The sequence below is a fragment of the Sinocyclocheilus anshuiensis genome, unplaced genomic scaffold (genome assembly GCF_001515605.1).
Source record: "Sinocyclocheilus anshuiensis isolate Anshui unplaced genomic scaffold, SAMN03320099.WGS_v1.1 scaffold1540, whole genome shotgun sequence".
Lineage (NCBI taxonomy): Eukaryota > Metazoa > Chordata > Actinopteri > Cypriniformes > Cyprinidae > Sinocyclocheilus > Sinocyclocheilus anshuiensis.
The window spans coordinates 180,241-202,962 of NW_015558654.1; the positions used below are offsets into that span (position 1 = coordinate 180,241).

A 22,722-nucleotide genomic window follows, 5' to 3' on the forward strand; every position below is an offset into this window, starting at 1 on the left:
CTACACTGCCTGCAAACACAAAGCTTTGAAATGCCATTTGCCCTCCAGAAACATCCTGCACCTTTTCATTCCAAACCAGCACGCTAATTATTTCTTCATTAGCATTGCAATATTCTCTTTGTGCACAGGTTTGATAATACTGAGTATTTCATTACCTGGTCAAGGATGCTTTAGACATCATTTAGAGCAGTGTGGAAGATTTAGTGCGCCTACTGAAGATGCATTAATACATTTTATACCTCCAGTCACACAGTGGACAAAAAGTTTGGGTTGAATTTGAAAAGTCTGAAAAGAGTTGCTGATGTTTTTTTTTTCTAATCAAAATAATCCTTTTTGTCATACTGCCCCAATGATAAGCTGTTCTACTCCTAAAAATCTAGCGTAGCGTTAGTTCTGGCAGGTCACGTTAGTCAAGCTCGCATTAGCTGACTCTCAGCTGATCCCCATCAACCTATAGGAATACGACACCTATCTAAGCATTCATATATAAGGTCCCTCAGTATTATCAGCAGTTTTCACATTGCTCAATAGCTAATTACCCTCCTCCATCCCCAGCTCCTCCTCTGTCAGTCAGGATTCAGCCTTCTGATTCTCCTTTGAATCAGACTAATTCTAAAATGTGTACATAACATTATTGAACTTTAACAATATCTGCAATACATTTATGTTGGTTCTGTTCTGTTTACCCAGGGGGGGTTTATCGCTGCTCTCCCTGCTCTCATCCATGCTAGGCTGCATGGATGCACAGGGAGTTCTTGCCCAGAACAGAACCATACCGCCAATCCAAACTGTATGCTAATTGTCAATCATCTTTGACGATAGTCGTCCTGACAGAAGTACAGTTTTTCCAATTTTTGTTCTGAGAGTGCATAAAAAAAAAGCATTTTAAAATAGGTGATGTGCTGACATGACTAGAGGCATTTCCAGGTTGCTCTTTCTGAAAGATGATGTTTATGTTGAAGTATAAAGACTGTCCTTTATCGGTCTGTCATTTGTTGTGACTTGTATAAGCATACCCACAGGCCATGTGAACCTGTCAGTTATCACAGTTGCGAATGTAAATAAAATAACGTTAATTAAGTAGCACACTGTGTACACAAGTGTGGGTGTTCTAATCTAACTGATGTTCATTTGGGAATGACGTTTGACAAGGTTTAATCCACAGCATGTGCTCACTTATCTCTGAAAAATTTGGATTTAAATGGATTATTAAAAGGCTTAAGGTTAATTTGACGTTTTAAATCAAATCCTGAATATTTTTCCTCGCAGGTAAATTTCGAGAGGAGTTCAAAGCAGCGTTCATCTGTCATTGCTGCGGTACAGATGAGACACACCAGGAGAGAGTCAGAGCGAGAACCAGCACAGATAGCCGCAAATCTCTGTCTACCCAAGTAAACAACTTTGACAACATCTCTAGGATATCTGACCAGGCTGTGTAGCTCCATCATGAGAAGGGGTTGCTGGGTTAATCCTGCGGGCTGCCACTTCACCAGTCACCGCCGCCGGTTAGAAGAACACAGACGGCACGTATGTTTTGACCTGCGAGACTTACAGATGGAAGGATTGAATAGACCTATTAGCTCCTGTGAATTACCCACACTTTTTGAAAATGACACTGTGTCTAGCGTAAGAGCACATGAAGCTTCAGTGGAATTGGAATTTTTAGCCAAGGGGTTATTTTTCTGCTCACCACAACAGGTGATTTACCCCACAATCCCCAGAGATGATGTGCATGAAAATAATGGCATGGCTCTGAAACACATCGTTGATGTGAGGCTGCATTCTTCAACTCAAGATTGAAAGCCAATGGCGATATAGAAGGGAAGCACAAAAAAATAAATCACTTTTAAAGGTGATGTGTTTCGTTTTTGCGGTGTTAAAACACTTTCTCCTATCACATCCTATGTAGAGACAACTATAAGTAAGTAATCTGCGAGTTATCAGAGAAGTGTAAAGACTGCAGCACCACTGAAACATTGTTTGTTTGAGCATCCTAACCAGCTGAACTCAGTGAGACTGGCTCACCAGTCATGTGAATTTTGGATGGTACTCTTTGTTTGACAGATGCATTCAGGAAGCCTGTTTGAAATCAAACAGTATTTTTGGAATTAAGCCCCTAACGGTGCAGACTGCAGAGAACAGGCCGCACTTTACACAATGCATGCATCAACTGCTTCAAGTACTTATGAACAAAATGGATATTGTCTGAATATATATATATATTTATTTTTGTCCCATGTTTAAAGTATGTATAATTTGTAACGTTTCTCTATAAGAATACTTTTGTCATCTTTTCAGGAACAGTTCACTCTAATTTAGTCTCAGTCAGTTACTCAAAAAAAATGATGATTGTTCACTTAGTGTACATTTCTACAGTTAGATGCTTGCAGATAAAAGTCTGTTTTATTTCCAGTATTAGGCATCTGTGTCGTGTGGTGTTTGCATTTATTTCTAATGGAGTTGTTTTGACGTTTTGCACAGTCCAGCAGTAATTATTTGCTTGTTGAGTCAGGAAGCCTGGAGCACTGGCTGTCGTGACTATTATTAGTCAGATGATTACAGAGCCATATAGCCGAACAATGGCACAATAATGCATCTTTGTTCAAGTGTTGTACACCTCACAAGCACAGACAGGTGAACAGCAGGGCATTGAACTACTTAGGATGTTGTTATCTCTCAGGTGCTTGCTTTGAGGACTTGTGTAATTTATTCAAAATGTGTGCTGCTACTTATGACATTTATACATAAATAGACTGAATGTTGATGTGTTTGAAATTATGTTTGTATATATGGATTCCAATTTTCCTTCAAAAATACACTACAAAGCCATTCATCATTTTTGCTAATTGCTTTAGTTTGCAAATATGTAAATTATTTTCATACATGCTGACTTTTAAACAGTGTTTACACAGAAAAAGAAAGTGAATTGCTTTTGTCTATGTAGGTGCGATCCAAATATAAATAAACAATAGCAACACAAGTAATTGTGAATGTTTTGCCAGCACTAAACTAGCACTAATGTGCATAAAATATAATGAACCAGCGTGGAAATATACGATGGTCTGAGCTGTTCTTTTCACGGTTTTCATGCCTTTTCATGCCATTGTTATAAATAATTGAGTGATATAATTCTACTTTGTAACTCGATTTTTTTCACTATATTTTTTCAGAAGCACTTCTTTTAGCTGCCTGCTAACTTCTAAAAAAATAAAATAAAAAAAGCATACAGAGAGCCAATGTCCTGCCATCTGCTCAAAAAGCTATTCTGCAGGAATATATTGCATACAGAATAACCTTTCTTATTTATAAATTGCTTTGAATTAGTGTCCGCTAAATTAATACATGTAAAACAGTGAAAGTAGCTAGTAAAAGACGTTTTACAGAAAGTGCAGTATAAGTTAGTTTATTAAACAAATCTTAGTTAAAGTCTGAAAATGCAAAAAGAAATGTCTGAGGGTTATGTTTAGAATGAAATGAAGCAATATCACAAGAGCAAGAGTGCTGTTGTTCCGAATTTCAACACTGATCTAATCAATTTTGATTCTTATTTCTGATTGTAAACTTCTGACAGAAGAAGCCGAAATATCAGGGAAAATGAAACACTGTAGTGAGTTTCAACATTATCCTGATGTTCATAGCTTTAATATTTGTAGTGCAACTATTGCCCAACACTATTTTAAACTACATACCCAAGTGAAGTGAAAAATAAGTGTAGAAATAGATTTATACATATTTACATATTTATGTACTTAATTAAAATACCCCGCAATAGTACTGTTAGTATACTAAACTGGTATGCTTAAAGTCTGCTAAATTGGAACGACTGATTTTATTATGATTTTGAGAATTTTGTGCTTAATGCACTTTAATTGTGTGGAATAAGGTCTAACTAAAAATATACTGAACTATATTTGATTGTGCTAAAGTGGAACCATTGCAAGGTACACTTTAAATATATTGCATTTAAAGGCTGATATTATTCAAAGATCATACAATCCTCATCAATACAACACTATTTTAAACTACATACCCAAGTCAAGTGAAAAATAAGTGTAGAAATAGATTTATACATATTTACATATTTATGTACTTTATTAAAATACCCCGCAATAGTACGTTTAGTATACTAAACTGGTATGCTTAAAGTCTGCTAAATTGGAACGACTGATTTTATTATGATTTTGAGAATTTTGTGCTTAATGCACTTTAATTGTGTGGAATAAGGTCTAACTAAAAATATACTGAACTATATTTGATTGTGCTAAAGTGGAACCATTGCAAGGTACACTTTAAATATATTGCATTTAAAGGCTGATATTATTCAAAGATCATACAATCCTCATCAATAGTGACATTAAAACACATTTTAGGCTTAATACTAATGTGCATTGTGCACAAGTAGAACTCCAAATAAAGTATAATTATAATTTTCACATCAGTAAGTCTCCAGCGATATGTCACTAAATATGTATTTGAACTGTACTTAGTCTAAATGTATTTTAAATATATTACTTTTTTTACTAGGGCAGCCAACAGTCAGGACTTGCTTGTAACTAAGGTTAGTGATATCTGTTTAATTTTAACTACTACAGTAATAGTTAATGATTTATTTTATATATTATAAAACAATTCAACAGTTCTTTAATATTAGCCTACATCAAAGACACAGCTACATATGGCTGGGATATCAGCTGACCCGAGAACTACATGGTGCAGCAGTGAGCCATGCAGGTGAGTGACATTCACAGCAGAGCGACGCACCTGAGAGGGATCATTCATCAGCACCGTGACGTCACACTGGGGTGAACAGAGCGCGCTGAAGCGGAGCTGTTCACTCGCACAGGTGCTTAACACCGATACTCCACCAACACCGTCACACCACATGAAGGCCATGAGAGCAGCATTTCTCATTGGTAAGTAGAGGATCTATTTTAAGGATTAGTCAGCTTTTAGCAGTTCAACGCTTCATTGATCTTGGAAGTTCTTCTCATGGAGTTAATGAAATTGATTTTTCATTTGTGCCTGAACATTTGCCAAGTGTTTCTATTGCTCTTGGAGTGAAGTGGTCTAAAATAAAGTGAAATCAAATTGATCTGTTCTTATTAAGGCGTAAGTGCAATAACATGTGCAATACAATGTACTTTTGAAAAGAACGGTTTAGAATCTGGGGAATTAAAAAAATAAATTTAGACTATAATGTCAAATTTGTGAGACTGACTGTAATTCCTTTGTACAAAGGCCAGATTCCCTTTCTTCCACCAAAGCTAAAGATGCTCTTTAAAACATTCTCATAATGGTAATGCATGATTTGGATCATGAGGTTTTGTTCTACCTGCTCAAGTGAAACATCACGTACACTACAGGACATTCTAAAATTCAAGTCAGGTTTTCACACAGTTTCTTATGCTTATAAATTGTAATAGGAAAAATTAGAAAATAATATTTTCAAAGAAAGCGTTTTTACAAAACTTTTGGACCCTAGTGTCTTTGAAATGTGTGAGACTATTATGTGCATCCATGCTGAACAGGTAGAATGTAATTTCTCATTGCATTAAACTGATGTCAGGACGAGCCAATTATGAATGTTATTTTCCCTTCCAGCGTCTCATTTGCTGTATCAGCTATTTTACGTTGACACATCAAGAACTACAGACTGCATTGCACACATGGATGCTTGTGTTTCTCCACACTTCTGCAGAAGCGAACAGGCTGTTCTCAGAAATATCCGCAATTTTAAAGGTACAGAGTTCTTATATTTAAACTTCTATGAAGCAAACCAGATGCCATCCATAATGCAACCAATTATTTTTTGTTTAACGGGATTAGGACCGAGGCTGGCTGGTCGCGTTGGGTTAATAACTGCTCTCACAAAAAATGTCAAATTGAATGTTTGCCCTCTTGATCCAGACGAGTTGATTCTGTCAAGGCATTAAAAATTAAAACCTTTCAAGGTGAAGACAACTTTTCAATTTGTCACAAAAGAGTGTGAGTGGGGGCGGTTTGCATACTGGTTTAAAGGTTTCGGGTGCCACGTGGCGTTTAATATAAGAATAATGAATAATTTATAGCAAATTATTTCTATATGCACAGACAAACACACATAAAACAGCCCCACTGTGCATGACTTTTCCCACTTTAAATCCACCATGCTGCCATTTCAGGTGAGTTGGGTTATCTTAATGTTCATTTTGACAAAGATATTTAACAAAGAAAACGCTGTCAGCAATACCTGTCTCCTCTAACTTGTGAATTGTCTCATCACTGTGTTGGCAGTAATTGGATTTAAGTGCAATAGCCTTGAGCAAACTGCACGACTCAAACTGAGGCCATATGTCCATCCAGGGAAGAAGAAAGGTCTTGCTTGAGGGGACATTGAAGTTGTTTGTTGGTAGTGTCTGAATGCAAGAAAGGGAGAGAGAGAGAGAGAGAGAGAGAGAGAGAGAGAGAGAGAGGGAGAAGCACAGTCTGGCCTCAGGGAAGCAAACGAGAAAACAATATATGGGATCATCAGTCCATATTCACATATGATATTGGCTGTCGTGTTGATATATTTTAACATGTGACCATAATAACGTTTTGGAAAACCATAGTGCACTTTAAAACTCAAAGACAATTGTAGACATCTTATGGATCAATTTAAGGACCAATTAAATGATTAAATGCTTTATAAACAATCACACAATAGCCATTAACCTCAGCTATTAAAAATTCATGCACAAATTGAGATGCAGATGAATAGAGTTCACTCGTTAAAAGTTGATGGTACGCTCATTTCAAAGCGGTGACGTTGAAAGTGCCTCTAGTAAAGGCTGCTTTGCTGCTGTCTCTTTTCATCTCTGTGGAAAGATGGAGGCTGCCACATGACTGACGCAAAGGTCTGTAACGCCACTCTTCAGATGATGTTCAGCCGCTCACCTGCATTGGGACAGTGCATGTGTTCTGGACCGGATCCATGCAGCACTCTACAGCAGCTGTACTCTCAGTGCCAGCATCACTGGGGTATGCCACACACATTCAATACAGCAATATCAATAATGCAAATATGACAAAAAGCTAGGTTCTACATCTATGGCATGCTGTCAGTTACCACAGCCAATTTTGACTTGGCCCTAAGTTTGCTTGTAAATGAAACAAAAATTGCATGTATAGTAACATACTTAAAGGGATAGTTCAGCCAAAAAAAAAAAAAAAAAGGAAAATTCTGAGATAATTTACTCACTCTAATGATGTTCCAAACCTATAAGACTTCGGATAATCTTCAAAACTGAACCTTTTACTGAAACCCAAGAAGTTTCTGTCCCTCCACTGAAAGAGCGTTCAACCAAAACACAGAGGATCCAACAAAAAGTAATAAAGAGTAACATTCACTTTATATGATTGACAGATTTATTTTAGACTTTTATGCACATATTAATACACATGCATACAGGGCATCACATATGGTAGACATGGAAGCTGGTGCGCCACATGCTTGAATAGACCTCTTTGGTTCTTTTGCATCACGCAACCATGTTTGAACTTCCATGTTTACCAGATGTGATGTGCATTATGTATGTGTGTGTCGATCTTTGCTGAAATCTAATTGAAAGCCTTAATTAAATCTGTTCATCACATAAAGTGATCGTATCTCTTCGCAAGACTTGGATTAAACCGGTCGATCCATTTGGATTCAGATTCATTTTAGGACGCCATTTGGATCTACTATTTTTTGGGTGACAGAAACCTTGCAGATTTCATAAAAAATATTTTAATTTATGTTTCTAAGTTTAACCAAAGTTGGATTCTTTTGAAATGACATGATAATTTTTTTAACTTCACAGAATTTTCACTTTTGGGTGAAGTAGAAATTGATACTGTTAATTTTTTTATAATTTCTTAATGCCTTTTTGCCCACATTGAGCAGTTATGCTATGCAATTTCTACGACATAGTCTACACTAGTACTGTAAGACGACATAGTACTGTAAGTGTACTATTGCAAATGGGATTTTTTTTTGTACTTGTGTTTACTAATGTGGTTTGTGTCTGTAGTAACTGATTGCATGTCACAAGTGAGACTACATGTTTTTCCTGACTGTGGCACATTGTAAAATAGAATTAAGCTATTACTTTTATTACTATTATTACTATTACTTTATTGTTTTCCAGCTCCAAAAAACAAGCAACTTGAGGCAGAATGGCAAGCCAGCGATCACAAAGAACATGGTAAGTCCTTGGTCTCTACACTGTACACCAAAGCCTTTTGGAAACTCATAACTGCCTGCATGCTGTGTTTCCCTCATTGTACACTCTCATTCCCTCAATCCAGGACACCACAACAATCAATCCTGTCTTGAAGAAATAGTGGCTTGTCTTGGGGAGAAATCCTGTAACAGCCGACTGGTACCATTTGTCCAGGAATGCAACGCCTACCAGTGCAACCCAAGTCAGTGCAGAGAGGCATTGAGGCAGTTCTACTCGGCTCTTCCTCACAATGTGGCTGAGAAACTGGTGTTCTGTGACTGTGATAGAGAAGACCAGGAATGCCAGCAGATGAAAGCCTCTCTACACTCTGGATCCTGTGCGAGTGACCGGTTGCAGACACCCTGGACCTGCCTGGAGGCACTGGACAGCTGCTCTGAAGATACATTGTGCAGGTTAGCCCTCAACATTGAAGACAAAGCATTGACAAAATGTTTTACAACAGGAAATGCTTATAAATCATCATTTCTATAAACCAGTTATAGGCCAGGGTTTTGTTGGGCTGCATTTGTGCGTAACTGGTTTGGGGGGAAAAAATCACATGGTTCCTCTTTGGAAGTTTCAGTCACTTTAGTTAGGGGACCAATTTTCACCATTAACTAGCTATTAACTACAACTTATGCCTCAATAAATTCTTAATTTGCTGCTGATTAATAGTCAGTAAGGTAGTTGTTAAGTTTAGGGTTTGAATAAAACAGAATAAGGCATTAAAGGGGTCATATGATGCTGCTAAAAAGAAAATTATTTGGTGTATTTGGTGTAATGAAATGCGTTTATGCGGTTTAAGGTTAAAAAAACACATTATTTTCCACATGCTGTACATTATTGTTTCTCCTCTATGCCCCGCCTTTCTGAAACGCGACGATTTTTACAAAGCTCATCGGTCTGACAAGCGAGGTGTGCTCTGATTGGCCAGCTATCCAGTGCGTTGTGATTGACCGAATACCTCAAGCGTGTGACGGAAATGTTATGCCCCTTACCATATTGTGATGCCCTTTCCGGCCGGAGTGTAACATAAAACCATTTCTGCATTTGTGATCGGAGAAATGACAAACAAGTGCTACTCTACACTGCCCAAAAAACTCGTTTGAATCATCAGTGGCAAATTCTTTAAATATAAAAAAACGTACTTACAGTGTGTGAGTCAGAACAGCCGGCATTGTAGTCTACTCTACCAGGATCAAGGAAAGCCACGAACAGAAAAATGATTACAGCCGGTGTAATACCCAGTGGAAGAAATAAGCCAAGAGCAAGAAACTATGGGGCTTGACACTGTATAGAGGCTCAAACAGGAACTTCACGATAATGTGCTACAATTTGAGCCAGTTCCAAACCTAGTTAGTTGCCTGCAAAGGCTGGTTCAGTCGGCGCTCTCTTTAAAATAAAGGTTCTTTTTTGGAATCTACGGTTCTGTGAAGAATCTTTAACATCCATAGAACCTTTCCAGGTTCTTTATAGTAGAAAAGGGCTCTTTTAAGAACTGGTTACTGAAACATTCTTTGGTAAAAACTGAAAGCCTTTTAAAATCTTTATTTTAAAGGGTTAGTTCACCCAAAAATGAAAATTATGTCATTAATTACTTACCCTCATGTCGTTCTAAACCCATAAGACCTTTGTTCATCTTCAGAACACAAATGAAGATATTTTTGATTAATTCTTGATTAACTCTCTGACCCTCCCATAGACAGCAAGGTAATTACCACGATCAAGGCACAGAAACGTAGCAAGGAGATCGGTAAAATAATCCATGTGACATCAGGGGTTCAACCGTAATTTTATGAAGCTAATTACGAAGCTACGAGAATACTTTTTGTACGCAAAGAAAACAAAAATAACGACTTTATTCAACAATTCGTCTCCTCCGTGTCACGATAGCGCTATTTTGGAGAGTATCCACTGACCGTAAACAGTGTATGCTATTCTGTGTCAGCTGAGACATGCGGATACGTTGTTTTCGTTCAAATCAAAGTGTAAACAACGTAGAAAACGTATCCGCGTGACGCAGCTGACACAGAATAGCATAAGCTGTTTACGTTCAGTGGATATTCTCCAAAATGGCACCAGGGTGATGCGGAGGAGACGAAGAGACGAATTGTTGAATAAAGTCGTTATTTTTGTTTTCTTTGCGTACAAAAAGTATTCTCGTAGCTTCGTAAAATTACGGTTGAACCCTTGATGTCACATGGATTACTTTACTGATCTCCTTGCTACGTTTCTGGACCTTGATCGTGGTAATTACATTGCTGTCTATGGGAGGGTCTGAGAGCTCTGAGAATTAATCAAAAATATCTTAATTTGTGTTCCAAAGATGAACTTAACTTAAGTCTTACGGGTTTAGAACGACATGAGGGTGAGTAATTAATGACAGAATTTTCATTTTTGGGTGAACTAACATATTGGGTGATATGCCTATTAATATGTTAATATGTATCTGGCTTTCACTGCTGCATTGGAACAGTAACTATTGTGATAAGCACTACACTAGTAAATTTAACTAAGTAGTCTACCAAAAAAGTAGTCAACTGGTCAGAATGTATGAATGAGAAGGTACAAATTCACACAAATCCGCCACAAATCAGCTAAATTACTAAAGCTAAATAGCCAAATTAGCAAAATACTCAAATGTTGAGAGTGTGTGAGAGTGTATAGATGTGCTGTTCCCCAGATGATGAAGCTGGTTGACCATCATGGTCTTTCCAGTTGACTGGAAAAGATTTCGTTAAGTAGTTAAGAGGCGTTGTAGCAATACTGGCACACAGGATTTATATAGACTGCTGCTGATAAAAACAACAACAACTCTTTACTATTCACAGGCAGATATTTAGCAGTTATCTCTCCAAATGTTTTGGCGAAAAGGAATCTGCGCATGAAACGACCAGTGAATGGCTAAGTCGTCTGGACCCCGACTTCTTTCTTGGGCACGACCTCCAATGCAGGGTGGCATTTGTGGAAACAATGGGTTCGATACTTCATCATCCATGCACTTGTGATGGATTACATCATCATGATCAATATAAGTGCAATGAGCTAAAACACATTTTCCAGGACAAGTCCCTCTTCAGTGAGTACTTTCAGAGGTTGCTGGCTAATTTATCTACTGGGCATTTGCAAGTACTGCTGGCGTAGTCTCATTCTGATTGATGTATTCTGATTTAACCATTCAAATCATAGCGCTCTCAGGGACCAAAGAAAATTTCCGACATGAAGAATCCCATGAATTAAACACTGGGCAACAACCAAGCAGTAAAACAAGCACTGAACAGCAGTGGTTAAGTGGTGAAAATGTCCAACATGGACAATTGGATGATTCAAGCAATGGGCAACGACCAACCAATGAATCGAGCGTTAAGCAGCAGTGGTTGAGTGGTGAGTTGATGCACTTTAAGTGCACTTTTCCTTTTTCATTACATTATTGCTGAAGTATTACTAATGTATTGTCTTTGTTTACACCAGATCAACTGTTTTACATACTGATATACATCTCTGCGTTAATGGTGGTGGTATTGTTTGTGGTCAGTCTGGTTTTGCACAGACTTTGGTAAGTTGTCATTATTGTAATGCATACCAAATTATGTAGATGTTTTGGCAAAACTTTAGTGTAGGGACCAATTCTCATGATTAACTAGTTGCTTATTAGCATGCCTATTATTAACATATTGGCTGTTTATTAGTGCTTATAAAGCACATATTCTGCATGACCACACTCTACATCCCTAATCCTACCCAATACCTAAACTTAACAACTGCCTTACTTTAACTATCAATAAGCAGCAAATTAGGAGTTTGTCAAAACTCGTAGTTAATGGTTTGTTAATAGCGTGAATTGGACCTTAAAATAAAGTGTGACTAATGTTTTAATAATGATTTAATGGCTTTTCTTGTAGGAGAATACACCAAGCTGCTGGTAAACCAACTTTTGAGACCCATCAGTCAAAGTCCCTGATGTTGTCATCTGTTATTATTTAACCTGTTAAGACGCAATGATCGCCGACGGCCTTAGATTATTATTGTTTCACTTTCAAACATTACACTCATACTTGATCTTTTGCGTATGTCATTTATGTCTCCATGCTAAAATGGGTGGTGCTTGAGAAGGGGTTAAGTGGCAGTGATATTTATGATTCTTTGCACATTGTAGGTATATCTTTCACTGTGAATTTTAAATATCCTTATAAAATATTTAATATTTTAAATATATTTAATAAATACCATTTTGCTTTCTATCAAGCCACAATTAAGGTTTAAAAGAAGGGATTGCTTTTGCTCTGACTGATGCTCTGATATATTATTTATATTGGATGAAAAACAGAAAAAGTAGTGTGGAACTTGATTTTATTCACATGGTATTGATGGGATTGTGAAAAGTGGAGATAATGATTTGTACATGGATACTGATAGTTGACCAGAACGTCCCAAAGGTTTTATTATTATTATCATTATTATTTCAAAATTGTGGTCATTTGGTATTATTGTCATAAGCTTTATTACTTGGTAGGTGTCAAAATATGAAGAATGAAATTTTCCTTGATCATGTGACATATAGGCGGCCATTGTTCTGAAGATATATAGTGAGTTTCAGACCTCAGTGCAAAAAGGGAAAATAAATAAAAACAAAATAAAAGCTTGTAATAGATGAGAAGTAATACTCTTGTGTAATGTACTAATCTGATTCTGTTTCAGGGCATAAACTAAAAATAAAGTGTTAATGAGCAACATTCAGCATTTCTGATATCAGTTCTCTCATTTATCTTTAATACGTTGTGGAAGATGAATAGCCAGCATGAGGAAAGCCTCTGATAAGAGGACATGCTCTTGTCTTATTCAGCACATCTGATATCCATCATGGTGCATCAGTCTGTCTCGTCCCCATTCCTACCGACACTCAACACCTCCATCCAGATGTTTTTAAGTCTAATGATGTGTTTCCCGAATCACAGTGTCAGGACCACACTAAATCATCATTAGGAACTTCACCACTGACATTAACGAGACATTTCACCATAGTAGTTGTCTTACCCCTCGTGGTTAAACTTTTATCACACAGGGTTTAACAGTGTTGAAACCGAACCTTTTCGTGGTTTTTCATGTTTACACCACTCATTTTTCACAAATTGAAGATTTCATATTATTATTTTATTACAACAACACACTGTATATATTTCATTAGGATATTCTTAGCTAACATGTTTAGTTTAAGCCCTATGTATACACTGCATTATTATACATTTTCTAATTAATTATATTTTTTATATCTGTAGCCATAGTTATAATACATCTTAAAAGGTAATCTTACAGTATCTATTCATGGTTATACCTTTTAAGAAAATAATGTGGTATAACATAAAATACAGAAAATGGGTGTCGTTTATGTTTTTTTTTACTCTTTATATACAGTGGGTACGGAAAGTATTCAGACCCCCTTCAATTTTTCACTCTTTGTTATATTGCAGCCATTTGCTAAAATCTGTTAAATATATACATGCATGTGTTTGTATTTTTTTACATGATAAATATACACAGTATACGCATATATTATGTAAACAAAAACTTTTATTTTGGATGCGATTAATCACGAATCTCTTAATTACTGAATTCAGGGGCCTTATTTATAAAATGCATGTACACACTGAAGTGTCATATCAGTTTCTAAGTAGGTGTTTCAATCAGACCCTTTCATCCCTGCTAGATATTCCACGGACCACAGTAAAGTGTAAACCTTCTGTTGGCTCGGAGCAAAAGGGATAGCCTTCGTTGTCCTTGTGCATCGATGAGTCTTGGCTGCCGAAACCCTGTAGCCGGTTTGTGGTTTTTCCCTCCTCAGACAACTGTTGGTAAATTCTCCCCGCTGCTGGCCGGGAAAAACCCAGAAGCCTTGCATCTTCAGACATACTTTGACCAGTTGCCTTGCCATAGCAATTTGACAATTGTCAAAGTCGCTCAGATCTTTATTCCTGCTCCAACACACTGATTACGAGAACTGATTGTTTGCTTACCATCTAATCTACCCAGACCATAATATGCGGCCTTGTTAGGAGATGATCAACAATATTCGCTTCATCTGTGACCGGTCACAGTGTTTTGACTCATCAGTGCATATTTATGCTTCAAGTAAAACTAAACAGCCCCGCAGGGGTTAATAAGTGAAGTTATTAATGTAATTTCGGGAGGAGTACGCCCATCTAATCTTATATCGGTGATATCGAGGATATCGGTGCTCGAGTAGAATAGTCTCTCTGAGCCCTCCATTGCAGACATCAAGCCAAATCTTACCACTAATGCTAAGATTATATGGGCACACAAACTCATGAATGTAGCCTTGGTTTTGATTGTAAATGCTTGAAATACACAGCCACAGAGGGGAAGAAATTGAGAGAGAAAAAGAGGACAGGTGTTAAAAGACAAAAAGACAAGGAGAACAATGGAATAGGGCAGAAAATAAATGAAATTTACACATCATTTTGCTATGTCAATGTAATACTGCATTTTCTATAATAGGCTTGGCCTTGCCTTCACTTTTTAAATCACCTGGGGATCAAGGTCATGGCAGTGTGCTGTAATAAACAGCTGCGTCCATCTGTTTTCTTTCGCTTGAGAGTGAAAAGGCCTGAATATCTATTACTTTCGCAAATACAGGTAATACAGGCAAACAGAGTGCTGCTTTAACACTCTCCCAAAACAATTAGAGCACTTGGAGAGAAGAGTAAATAAACCAGACCACGAGAGATAAAGTGAAATGTGTTTACGCACAGCACATGCCACCTGTATTTAAACTAGATCAAAAGAAATATAAAGACGCACACTGGAAGCTATCAGTGCCAAACGTAGCTTGAAGCATGAACGCTTTTAAAAAATTCACAAAATTCCAAACAGTGTTTTTATTGATCTTACTACATATAAACTGAAAACCTTTAATAACCAGAAATGATAGCTTCCAAACATGCCCAGTATATAGGCAACTATATGAAGGCAGGTTGAAAAGCAGTAACATTTATTGGTAAAGATATGTGATGTTAGTACAAAGACAAGAATAAGCGATTTAGTGCAAAGACAATAAAGTACAGCAATAAGGATCATTTTCTTAGATTTTACATCAAACATTGTTAATGCATAAATGATTTGACCCCTACAAATATATTTTAAAAAAAGTAACTTTATTTTAAGGACCAATTCTCACTATTAAGTAGCGTGCAACATATTGGCTGTTTATTAGCACTTATAAAGCAATATAAATGCCTTATTCTGCATATTTTAGATCTCTCAATTCTACCCCTTACTATTTTAATAAGCAGCAATTTAGGACTTCGTTGAGGCAAAAGTTGTAGTTAATAGTTAGTTAACAGTAAAAATTTGACCTTAAAATAAAGTGTGTCCACATATGCACAGACTATATTAATGTGACTTAAAACAGCATGCATTCAATCAGGCTACATTACTTGGTGAAAGGATTCTTTATTTCAGTTATTCATTTTAACAAATGTGTGTACTGAATACTTGCATCTTGTAGATGTATTGTTAATACTGTTGAAATGACAGTTTATGATAGGAAAGATAATAAGCACATAGTGCTCTGAACCTGCTGTGAACTCTGCCACTGCGCTCTCTGCAGTCTGGTCGTAATGATTTTAAGCAGGATATATGAATCAGTGAGGGGAAAAAAAATACTCCCACAGATAGGGCATCATCATCATCCTCATGTCAAGTCACATTTTCTATTTTTAGTTTTTTCTGTTTGACAGAAACTACAAAAGGCATGGGCTCATTTCTTTGGCGTACAATGCACATGTTTCCTGTTATAGGCACAATATAGTATATTGTAGATATTATTAATTAAATACTGCATCAGCAGCTCTTAAAATGGCAATCAAAGTAAAAGCATTTAGCAGAGGCCAAAAGTCTGAAAGCAGGTTTACAGCACATGAATGTGGTTTTAGACTTTTGGACCACATTGTATGTATTTTCACTTAGAATGAAAAGGCTGGATGTTTTTAGTAGCTTGGCTGACCTTGGAGTTAGTTGTTCGATTTAAGGCTTGGCAGATGAATTCTCCCGCTTCCATCACTTTCAACAGGTCCACCCCCTGCATCACAAACACAAACACAAACACAAACACCACCAACAGTTACCAGTCACAACAGACACCAGGGGGCACAGTAGCAAAAGAAACTGGAAGCCTGAGATGTTATCTGTGTGAGGATTAAGAAGAGGAGGCAGTTAAAGGGTGTGGATTAAAAAAAAAACAAGTGTGAGAAACTGTAGAACATAATTACTGCAAACGTGCTGCCACCAGAATATCAGGTATATCAGGACTGGTATGCACATTTTTACCCAAATAATACCCTCCAGACACCCTCTCACACACCCATGTAAATGTTGTGTACTTTATACACTATGACAAAAACAGTTTTCCACATTTTATTCAACAACAGGAAAAACTGAGTAATGGAAAAACTTGGAGTGTAGTCAAAGTGCGTGTATAAACGTATACAGTGGCCTCAGAAAGTATTTGGATGCAAAAGTCAAACATAAAAATGTGTGCATGTCTTAGCATGATGTAACAAAATAACTGAGAAAGTGGCATTTAATTTAAACAGAATTGTTGTCCAAAATGTTTCACAAAGAGATGGCCAGAATTGAAATGATACAGTAGACGTACTGCCCAAAAATGAAGACAGAAAGTATTAAGATGCATTCAAATTGTAGAAATGTTATTAGCATGCTGAATTCCCATGTGAGGGGATCTGCACTCTAAAACAGATCTGTGAAAATAGGGAACAATGTACTGTATTAATACAAAAGATTTTTTCGCATTTATTTTTTAAAGGTGTTTTATCTGTAGTTTCGTTTTTGCACTGTGTTGTGTTTTAGAATTAATGGAAACGAATGGAAAAATTACCAGTAAATTTTTTAACAGTGTGACTCAAAAAAAATAAAAAAATAAAATATCCACAAAAAAATTACCACTGCAAAAAAAATATAGAAGTTCTGAGAACACTTTGTGCAGTATTTAACTGCAGATGCCATTTGCTTTGATTTTCTGCATCTAATGGCATTCAGACATTTTTCGAGTAACTTAAGTGCCCAAAAGTGTCATTGCTTATTAATGTAACATTCTCGGTGATTAATCTAGAAAACCGAGACTTACGGTTTCAATTCCAAGGCCATGTAGCATATATAAAACATCCTCAGTAGAAACATTGCCAGACGCTCCCTTGGCATACGGGCATCCTCCGAGGCCTGCAACCGAGGAGTCGACCACAGAAACCCCCATCTGCCAAACACAAATGAAAAAGGCCGGTTAGAACCAACCTACGACACCTAGGGGGTGTTAAACCCTTAGAACAATGGCGTTCATTATCTCAAGGTGTTCACGTTACTCTTTTTCCAGGAGACTGGCATAGACGGAACATCTGGTACGCTATGGAGCATCTCTACCTTCTGTTGGATTGCATTTGAAGTCCCATTTAACCAGGCATTATTTGAAGCCGGATATGATGCTACAGCAATTCTACTCTGGATATTAATCACATATTAAGGAAAACATGAGGGTAAATCAGATTTATTTTAATGTATTAAATGTGTTCTTTCAAGGTTTCATGTGAGCAAGGGATAACACAAAATGGGAAATAACAATTGTAATGACCTCTAGTGGGACAGCACTCCCTTTTCCAAAACCAGATTTCCTAATGTGAAAGATACTTGGTTTTGGCAAACAGGAGAACCGTTTGAACCCAAGGCGACATAATAATTCAATGTTAATCACGCAGAGGCACTATGGTTTAACCTTGAGTACAATGCCTCAGTCTTCAGTGGTCCTGAATAAATACAGCTCACACATATGAAAAAATAATCACCTGTAAATGCGCCTACTGTCTCTATGAACTCGCACAGCGGCAGGTTGGATTGCACAATGTTCATAATCAGAGTAACTGTAGATTTTTTAACAGGGTGTGGAAAAAAGGCATTTTTTACAGTGGACCACAAGTGTCTGGCCTCCATATGAGAATTAATGACGCGTTTTGGGCCAGTCTTGCACGTCTGCACTTTTATTGGAGCGCTAAACCAAACACCCAGAAGATGTTGCTTAGCAAAGGATTAGACGTAGGCCTGTTACCAAACTCGAATGGACTTCAACAAACTCTGTCAAGCTGCTGATATGATTCCCTGAGTTTATGAAAGATGAGTTACAATACATACAGATGTTCTCCTTGAAAGAACCAAACTCAGGACCTAAAAGTGGGCTCAAATCGCATTGGGGTTCACTTTGAGCTGTGACAGGGACTCCATTGTCTATTTACTCTTTCATTGTTGTTGTTTTTATTATTATTATTATTAGTAGTAGTAGTAGTAGTAGAAGTATATTTGAGCACAGTTATTGTTATGTTATGTTACATTACAGGACTTTTGAATGCTGCACTTTTTCTAGTCAAGAAAAAAGTGTTGTGATATTTCTACGATAACAGGCATATTTAAATTTTTAAATGTTTAAATTATTTGGAATTATTTGGAATAATGTGAATGTGGAAATAGCAACACTGGCTCTTTGGAAAAACATGCCTCAACCAAAAACTTACAGTTTTACTTACACCTTTTACTGCCACTCACCATATTATTTAAATTAATATTAATTACATTATTTAATTTGCAAACTGTTACAATAACCAACATATTAAACATTGACACATTCATCTATTTCAGAGAAAACTAAATGTGCTATTAGTGCCACTCACTGGGCATTACACTTTAAAAATGTCTCAAAATGTGCAAAAAAATAAAATAAATAAAAAATAGCGTAATATCATTTTGCAGAAATGTTGCCACAGGCATGCTTTTTCATTGAGCCTAGGCTGGGAAATAAAGTTAACCTGGATCACTTTGTGTTTACAATGCATGCTTTAAATTAACCAAAATGGGGACCCACAGTGAACAGTTCACACAATATGACAAACAACTCTTTGAGTTCAAAGAGCAATTTACAAAAATACAATAAAAAATAACCACCCCACAAATAAAAGCTATCGTATGGCTTCAGAGGATTTAGAATATACTGCAGAAGTCATATGGATATTCTAGGACATGGCTAGGACATTCTTCAAATATTCACCCTTTGTGTTCCAAGTAAGAAAAAAAATGGGTTTGAAACAACGTGAGGGTGTGTAAATGACAGCATTTACATTTTGGGCTGAATTACCACTTTAAATCAGTAGACAGCATATTCCCTGCAGGAGGTCTAACTTACTAGCCATTGGCAGGTGTGGAAAATAAGCGAGTGATGTATATCGAAGAGTCTCTGGTCTCATATGCCGTCTGGCTACCCAGAAGAACTTCTGAAACCTACAAATTAGAAAGCCAAGCATCTATCTGCCGGCCTCTCTCTCTCTCTCTTTCGCTCGCTCTCTGTCTCTCTTTAGAAGCATTGCAGATTAAGGTATTACAATGTTTTCCATATGTCGTCTTGACTGTCATGAGAATATTAAAGACGTTTTCCAGCTTCCCAGGCAAAGCCAGATGTCAGGAGGGGGGAAATGGGGATGGAATCCAACAGAGCGGTGGAATTAACGCTCCTATCCTGCTTTTGACCTCGAAATAGCATCAGTGAATATCAATAAGAAGTTGCATTCTGGACATGCAGACCTTTGGGGCATGGCAAACTAACTAAAAAAATAAAAGCTGCTTTCCTTTGCTGAACAATGCCCCCTAATTGCTAGCTTTTCTCAGCAACAAGGCCCTATTTCATAGCTGGGCCGTCTGAGTCGCTTGTAATTGTTGTTTTTGTTGGCGAGAGGAAAGGGACCCATGCCGATTTGCACTGTACTGCAGATTTCCAGACATGGGCTTTTGACTTTTTGCGTCAGGGCAAGATATTCTGCAGGGCAGACGCTTTGTTGCGTAAACATGGAGTGGTAATTTGCTACGTCGCCAGCTCTTTCTGCGTCCACCCGCTGTGAGAAGGCAGAGGGCCTGAAGCCGACCAAAGCGTACAGGGACTCGCTCCAGATTTGTTGACTCTGAATACTGTGCAAGGACATGATGTTCAGCAAACAGTGCTCAGGATCTCCTAATTGAAGCCGTCCAATTAGTTTAGCTTGGCTTGAAAACCAGATGTGGTGTTAAAATCACAGATCACGTTGTGGGCCCAAGAGCCTTCGTGTTTTGACCTGTCTACGGCTGTGGCATAGTTGCAGGCGTGGGCGGAAAGCTAGAGGAATTCTGGAGGAAGCTAGAATTTGACATGAACAATGACCACCTCAGCTGACGTCTAAAGGCACAATGCAGAATGGTCTGTTTTCTGTGAAACGGAGTTAACTTTTCCACAAGAGATTATGTTTGTGGGAAACCCAGCGTGCTGACAGCTTTCCGATTTGGGAACAGAGCTTTCACGCAATAAATATATAAAGCTGTCTCTACGAAAGCAAGACGCAGCTTTTCCTTGGTAACAGATTTCTGAGTGATCTGTTGAAAGACAAAATAGAAAATAAATGACTTATTTTAAAGATGGAAATTATAATTCATAGGGCCCTACAGCATGAATGCCCTCTATGGTTCGGGATCACGGTCTCAATGCCAAGGTAAAGAGCGTACCACCTGAATATATGTGACTCATGTAAACACCTCTATTGACCGGATGTGCTGGCATGGGTGTGCATGACAATAGTTCCTTTGTATGACATGCTAGTGCATGAGGGTAAACTTGCATGTATGCACATAATGTAGGAGAGCCCCATTCAGTCCATTGGGATTGAACAACATGCATATACATTCGGGAGACAAATTCAAATAACAGTAAGTTTAAAACCCACTACTATGTCTATAAAACTCAACTTTCTGAAGCTGTCTGTATTCAGAGTGTAGATAAGTTAATTTTCTTTATATACTGTAGGGCTTTCCACTATGCACATTGCTTCAAAGCAGCTTTACAGAAAAAAAACATATTGCTGTAATAATGTTGTAAAGGTATCCTAAACACCTTTCAAATTTCCTCATTTTGTTTTGAATTGTCCATAGAAATGTGGTCCCTAACTGACCAGCGCATGTTTGGCCTGACAGCACTAGGGAGAGCTGACCTGCCCTTAGGCCTCGGGGGAAAGAACGCACACTTCAAATTCTAGCAAACGACATCTTCACCAACCTCTCGCTATAGGGCACAAGCTCCACAAGCTTTTAGGACAGTTTGTTTACATTGTGAAGTAGTTTTTATGATATTCGGATTTCTTCCAAATTCTCAAATACTTCCAAATACTTATTTTAAAATTTTAATTTGTTTTTGTTGTTGTTTTCCATTACAGTCCATGGTAATTCTCAGTAGGTTTCTGTAATGCTTACTGTTTTACATTAAGAAAATAATTTTTTATTAAATGCATTTTTCTTAAATTTTATGTTTTACAATTATATTTAAATTTTATTTAGGATAAAACACATTTAATACAACAAATATAATTAGTTCAGTTCTAGTTTAAATAAAACATTACATTTTTGCGTTACAATTGTCACGACACACACACGAGGATAACAGGAACTAAGCAGCGAGGAGACGAGGAATATACCAAAACAGTCTTTAATCCAGGGAACACAGGGTACATCAACACTGGAGACAGCAGGAAATACATCCACGTAACGAGTAGACCAGACAAAAGGGAAACTGAATAGGCAGGAACTTAAATACAAGGGTAATTAATAGAACACAGCTGAATGGAATCATAATTAAACTAAACAAGGACAGGAAAATGACCAAATAAGGAAACACAGAAAGGCACATGAGGAGCAAAACACACACAATACACGGACCAGAGTCTGACATAACTGCCCGTACTGTCCCGCGCCGTACAACATCCAATGGGGAGGGGGGATGGGCGCTCTGGAGGCCTCTATGAGCAGGGTTGCCGGACGGAAGGCCTCCAGGGCGGCGGCCGTTCTGGGATCCATGGCGGATCCGGCAGTTCGGGGCGCCATGGCGGATCAGGTGACTTGGGAGCCATGGCGGAGCAGGGAGCTCGGGGAGCCATGGCGGAGCAGGTAGTTCAGGAGATCATGGCAAAGCAGCCTCCGAGGCCGCGGCCCCAGCCCCCGCCTCGGCCTCTATGGCTGGAGCCCCACTACTCCAAAAAAATACTTGGGGACGCTTACGGGTTCCGAGGCCATGACAGGGGACTGGAGCCCTCCGTGGGCTATACTCGGGAACAGAAGCCCTCCGTGGGCTATACTCGGGAGCAGGAGCCCTCACTGGAGCGAGCTCCGGGGCTGGAGCCGACACTGGAGCGAGCTCCGGGGCAGCCGGCGGGTTTGACTCGGGAGCGGCCGGCGGGCTTGGGGGAGCCACGGCCGGCGGGCTCGACTTCGGAGTGGCCGGCAAACTTGACTCTGGAGCGGCCAGCGGGCTTGTGGGTGCCGTGGCCGGCAGACTTGACAATGGCGCGGCCAACGGGCTTGTCTTCGGAGCGGCCGGCGGGCTTGAGTGAGCCGTGGCCGGCAGGCATGACAACGGTGT

The 22,722-nt window shown here is 38.2% G+C and overlaps 3 protein-coding genes across 4 annotated transcripts in view; 2 read left to right on the plus strand and 1 right to left on the minus strand.

The window, feature by feature from the left end:
* hcrtr2 (hypocretin (orexin) receptor 2) overlaps nt 1-1,590 on the plus strand; it is a 37,163-nt gene extending 35,573 nt beyond the window's left edge. Inside the window, exon 7 of the mRNA XM_016477140.1 lies at nt 1,270-1,590. Coding sequence (XP_016332626.1) covers nt 1,270-1,439 — 170 coding nt within the window. The 3' untranslated portion in view covers nt 1,440-1,590. The remainder of the gene's footprint in view (nt 1-1,269) is intronic.
* A 3,135-nt stretch (nt 1,591-4,725) lies between these two features.
* Nucleotides 4,726-12,332, plus strand: gfral (GDNF family receptor alpha like). The gene is made up of 9 exons (XM_016477142.1): nt 4,726-4,731; nt 4,811-4,913; nt 6,847-6,999; nt 8,148-8,204; nt 8,308-8,635; nt 11,054-11,301; nt 11,412-11,606; nt 11,694-11,778; nt 12,125-12,332. Exons 1-9 carry the CDS (start codon nt 4,726-4,728, stop codon nt 12,204-12,206), a joined length of 1,257 nt encoding a protein of 418 aa, XP_016332628.1. The 3' UTR covers nt 12,207-12,332.
* A 3,610-nt stretch (nt 12,333-15,942) lies between these two features.
* The window catches only part of hmgcll1 (3-hydroxymethyl-3-methylglutaryl-CoA lyase like 1), a 22,738-nt gene continuing 15,958 nt past the window's right edge, over nt 15,943-22,722 (minus strand). For both annotated transcript variants that reach the window (XM_016477151.1, XM_016477152.1), the window contains exons 8-9: nt 17,383-17,508; nt 15,943-16,317 (exon numbers count right to left, since the gene is read on the minus strand). In XM_016477151.1, the coding sequence (XP_016332637.1) occupies nt 16,198-16,317; nt 17,383-17,508 (246 nt within the window). In that variant the 3' untranslated portion in view covers nt 15,943-16,197. The remainder of the gene's footprint in view (nt 16,318-17,382; nt 17,509-22,722) is intronic.

What these genes read in the sequence shown, in the direction of transcription:
- gfral (XM_016477142.1), top strand. An exon ending in CAGCGATCACAAAGAACATG is followed by an intron (nt 8,205 to 8,307) that starts GTAAGTCCTTGG and finishes CCCTCAATCCAG; the next exon opens with GACACCACAACAATCAATCC. An exon ending in CCAGGACAAGTCCCTCTTCA is followed by an intron (nt 11,302 to 11,411) that starts GTGAGTACTTTC and finishes TTCAAATCATAG; the next exon opens with CGCTCTCAGGGACCAAAGAA.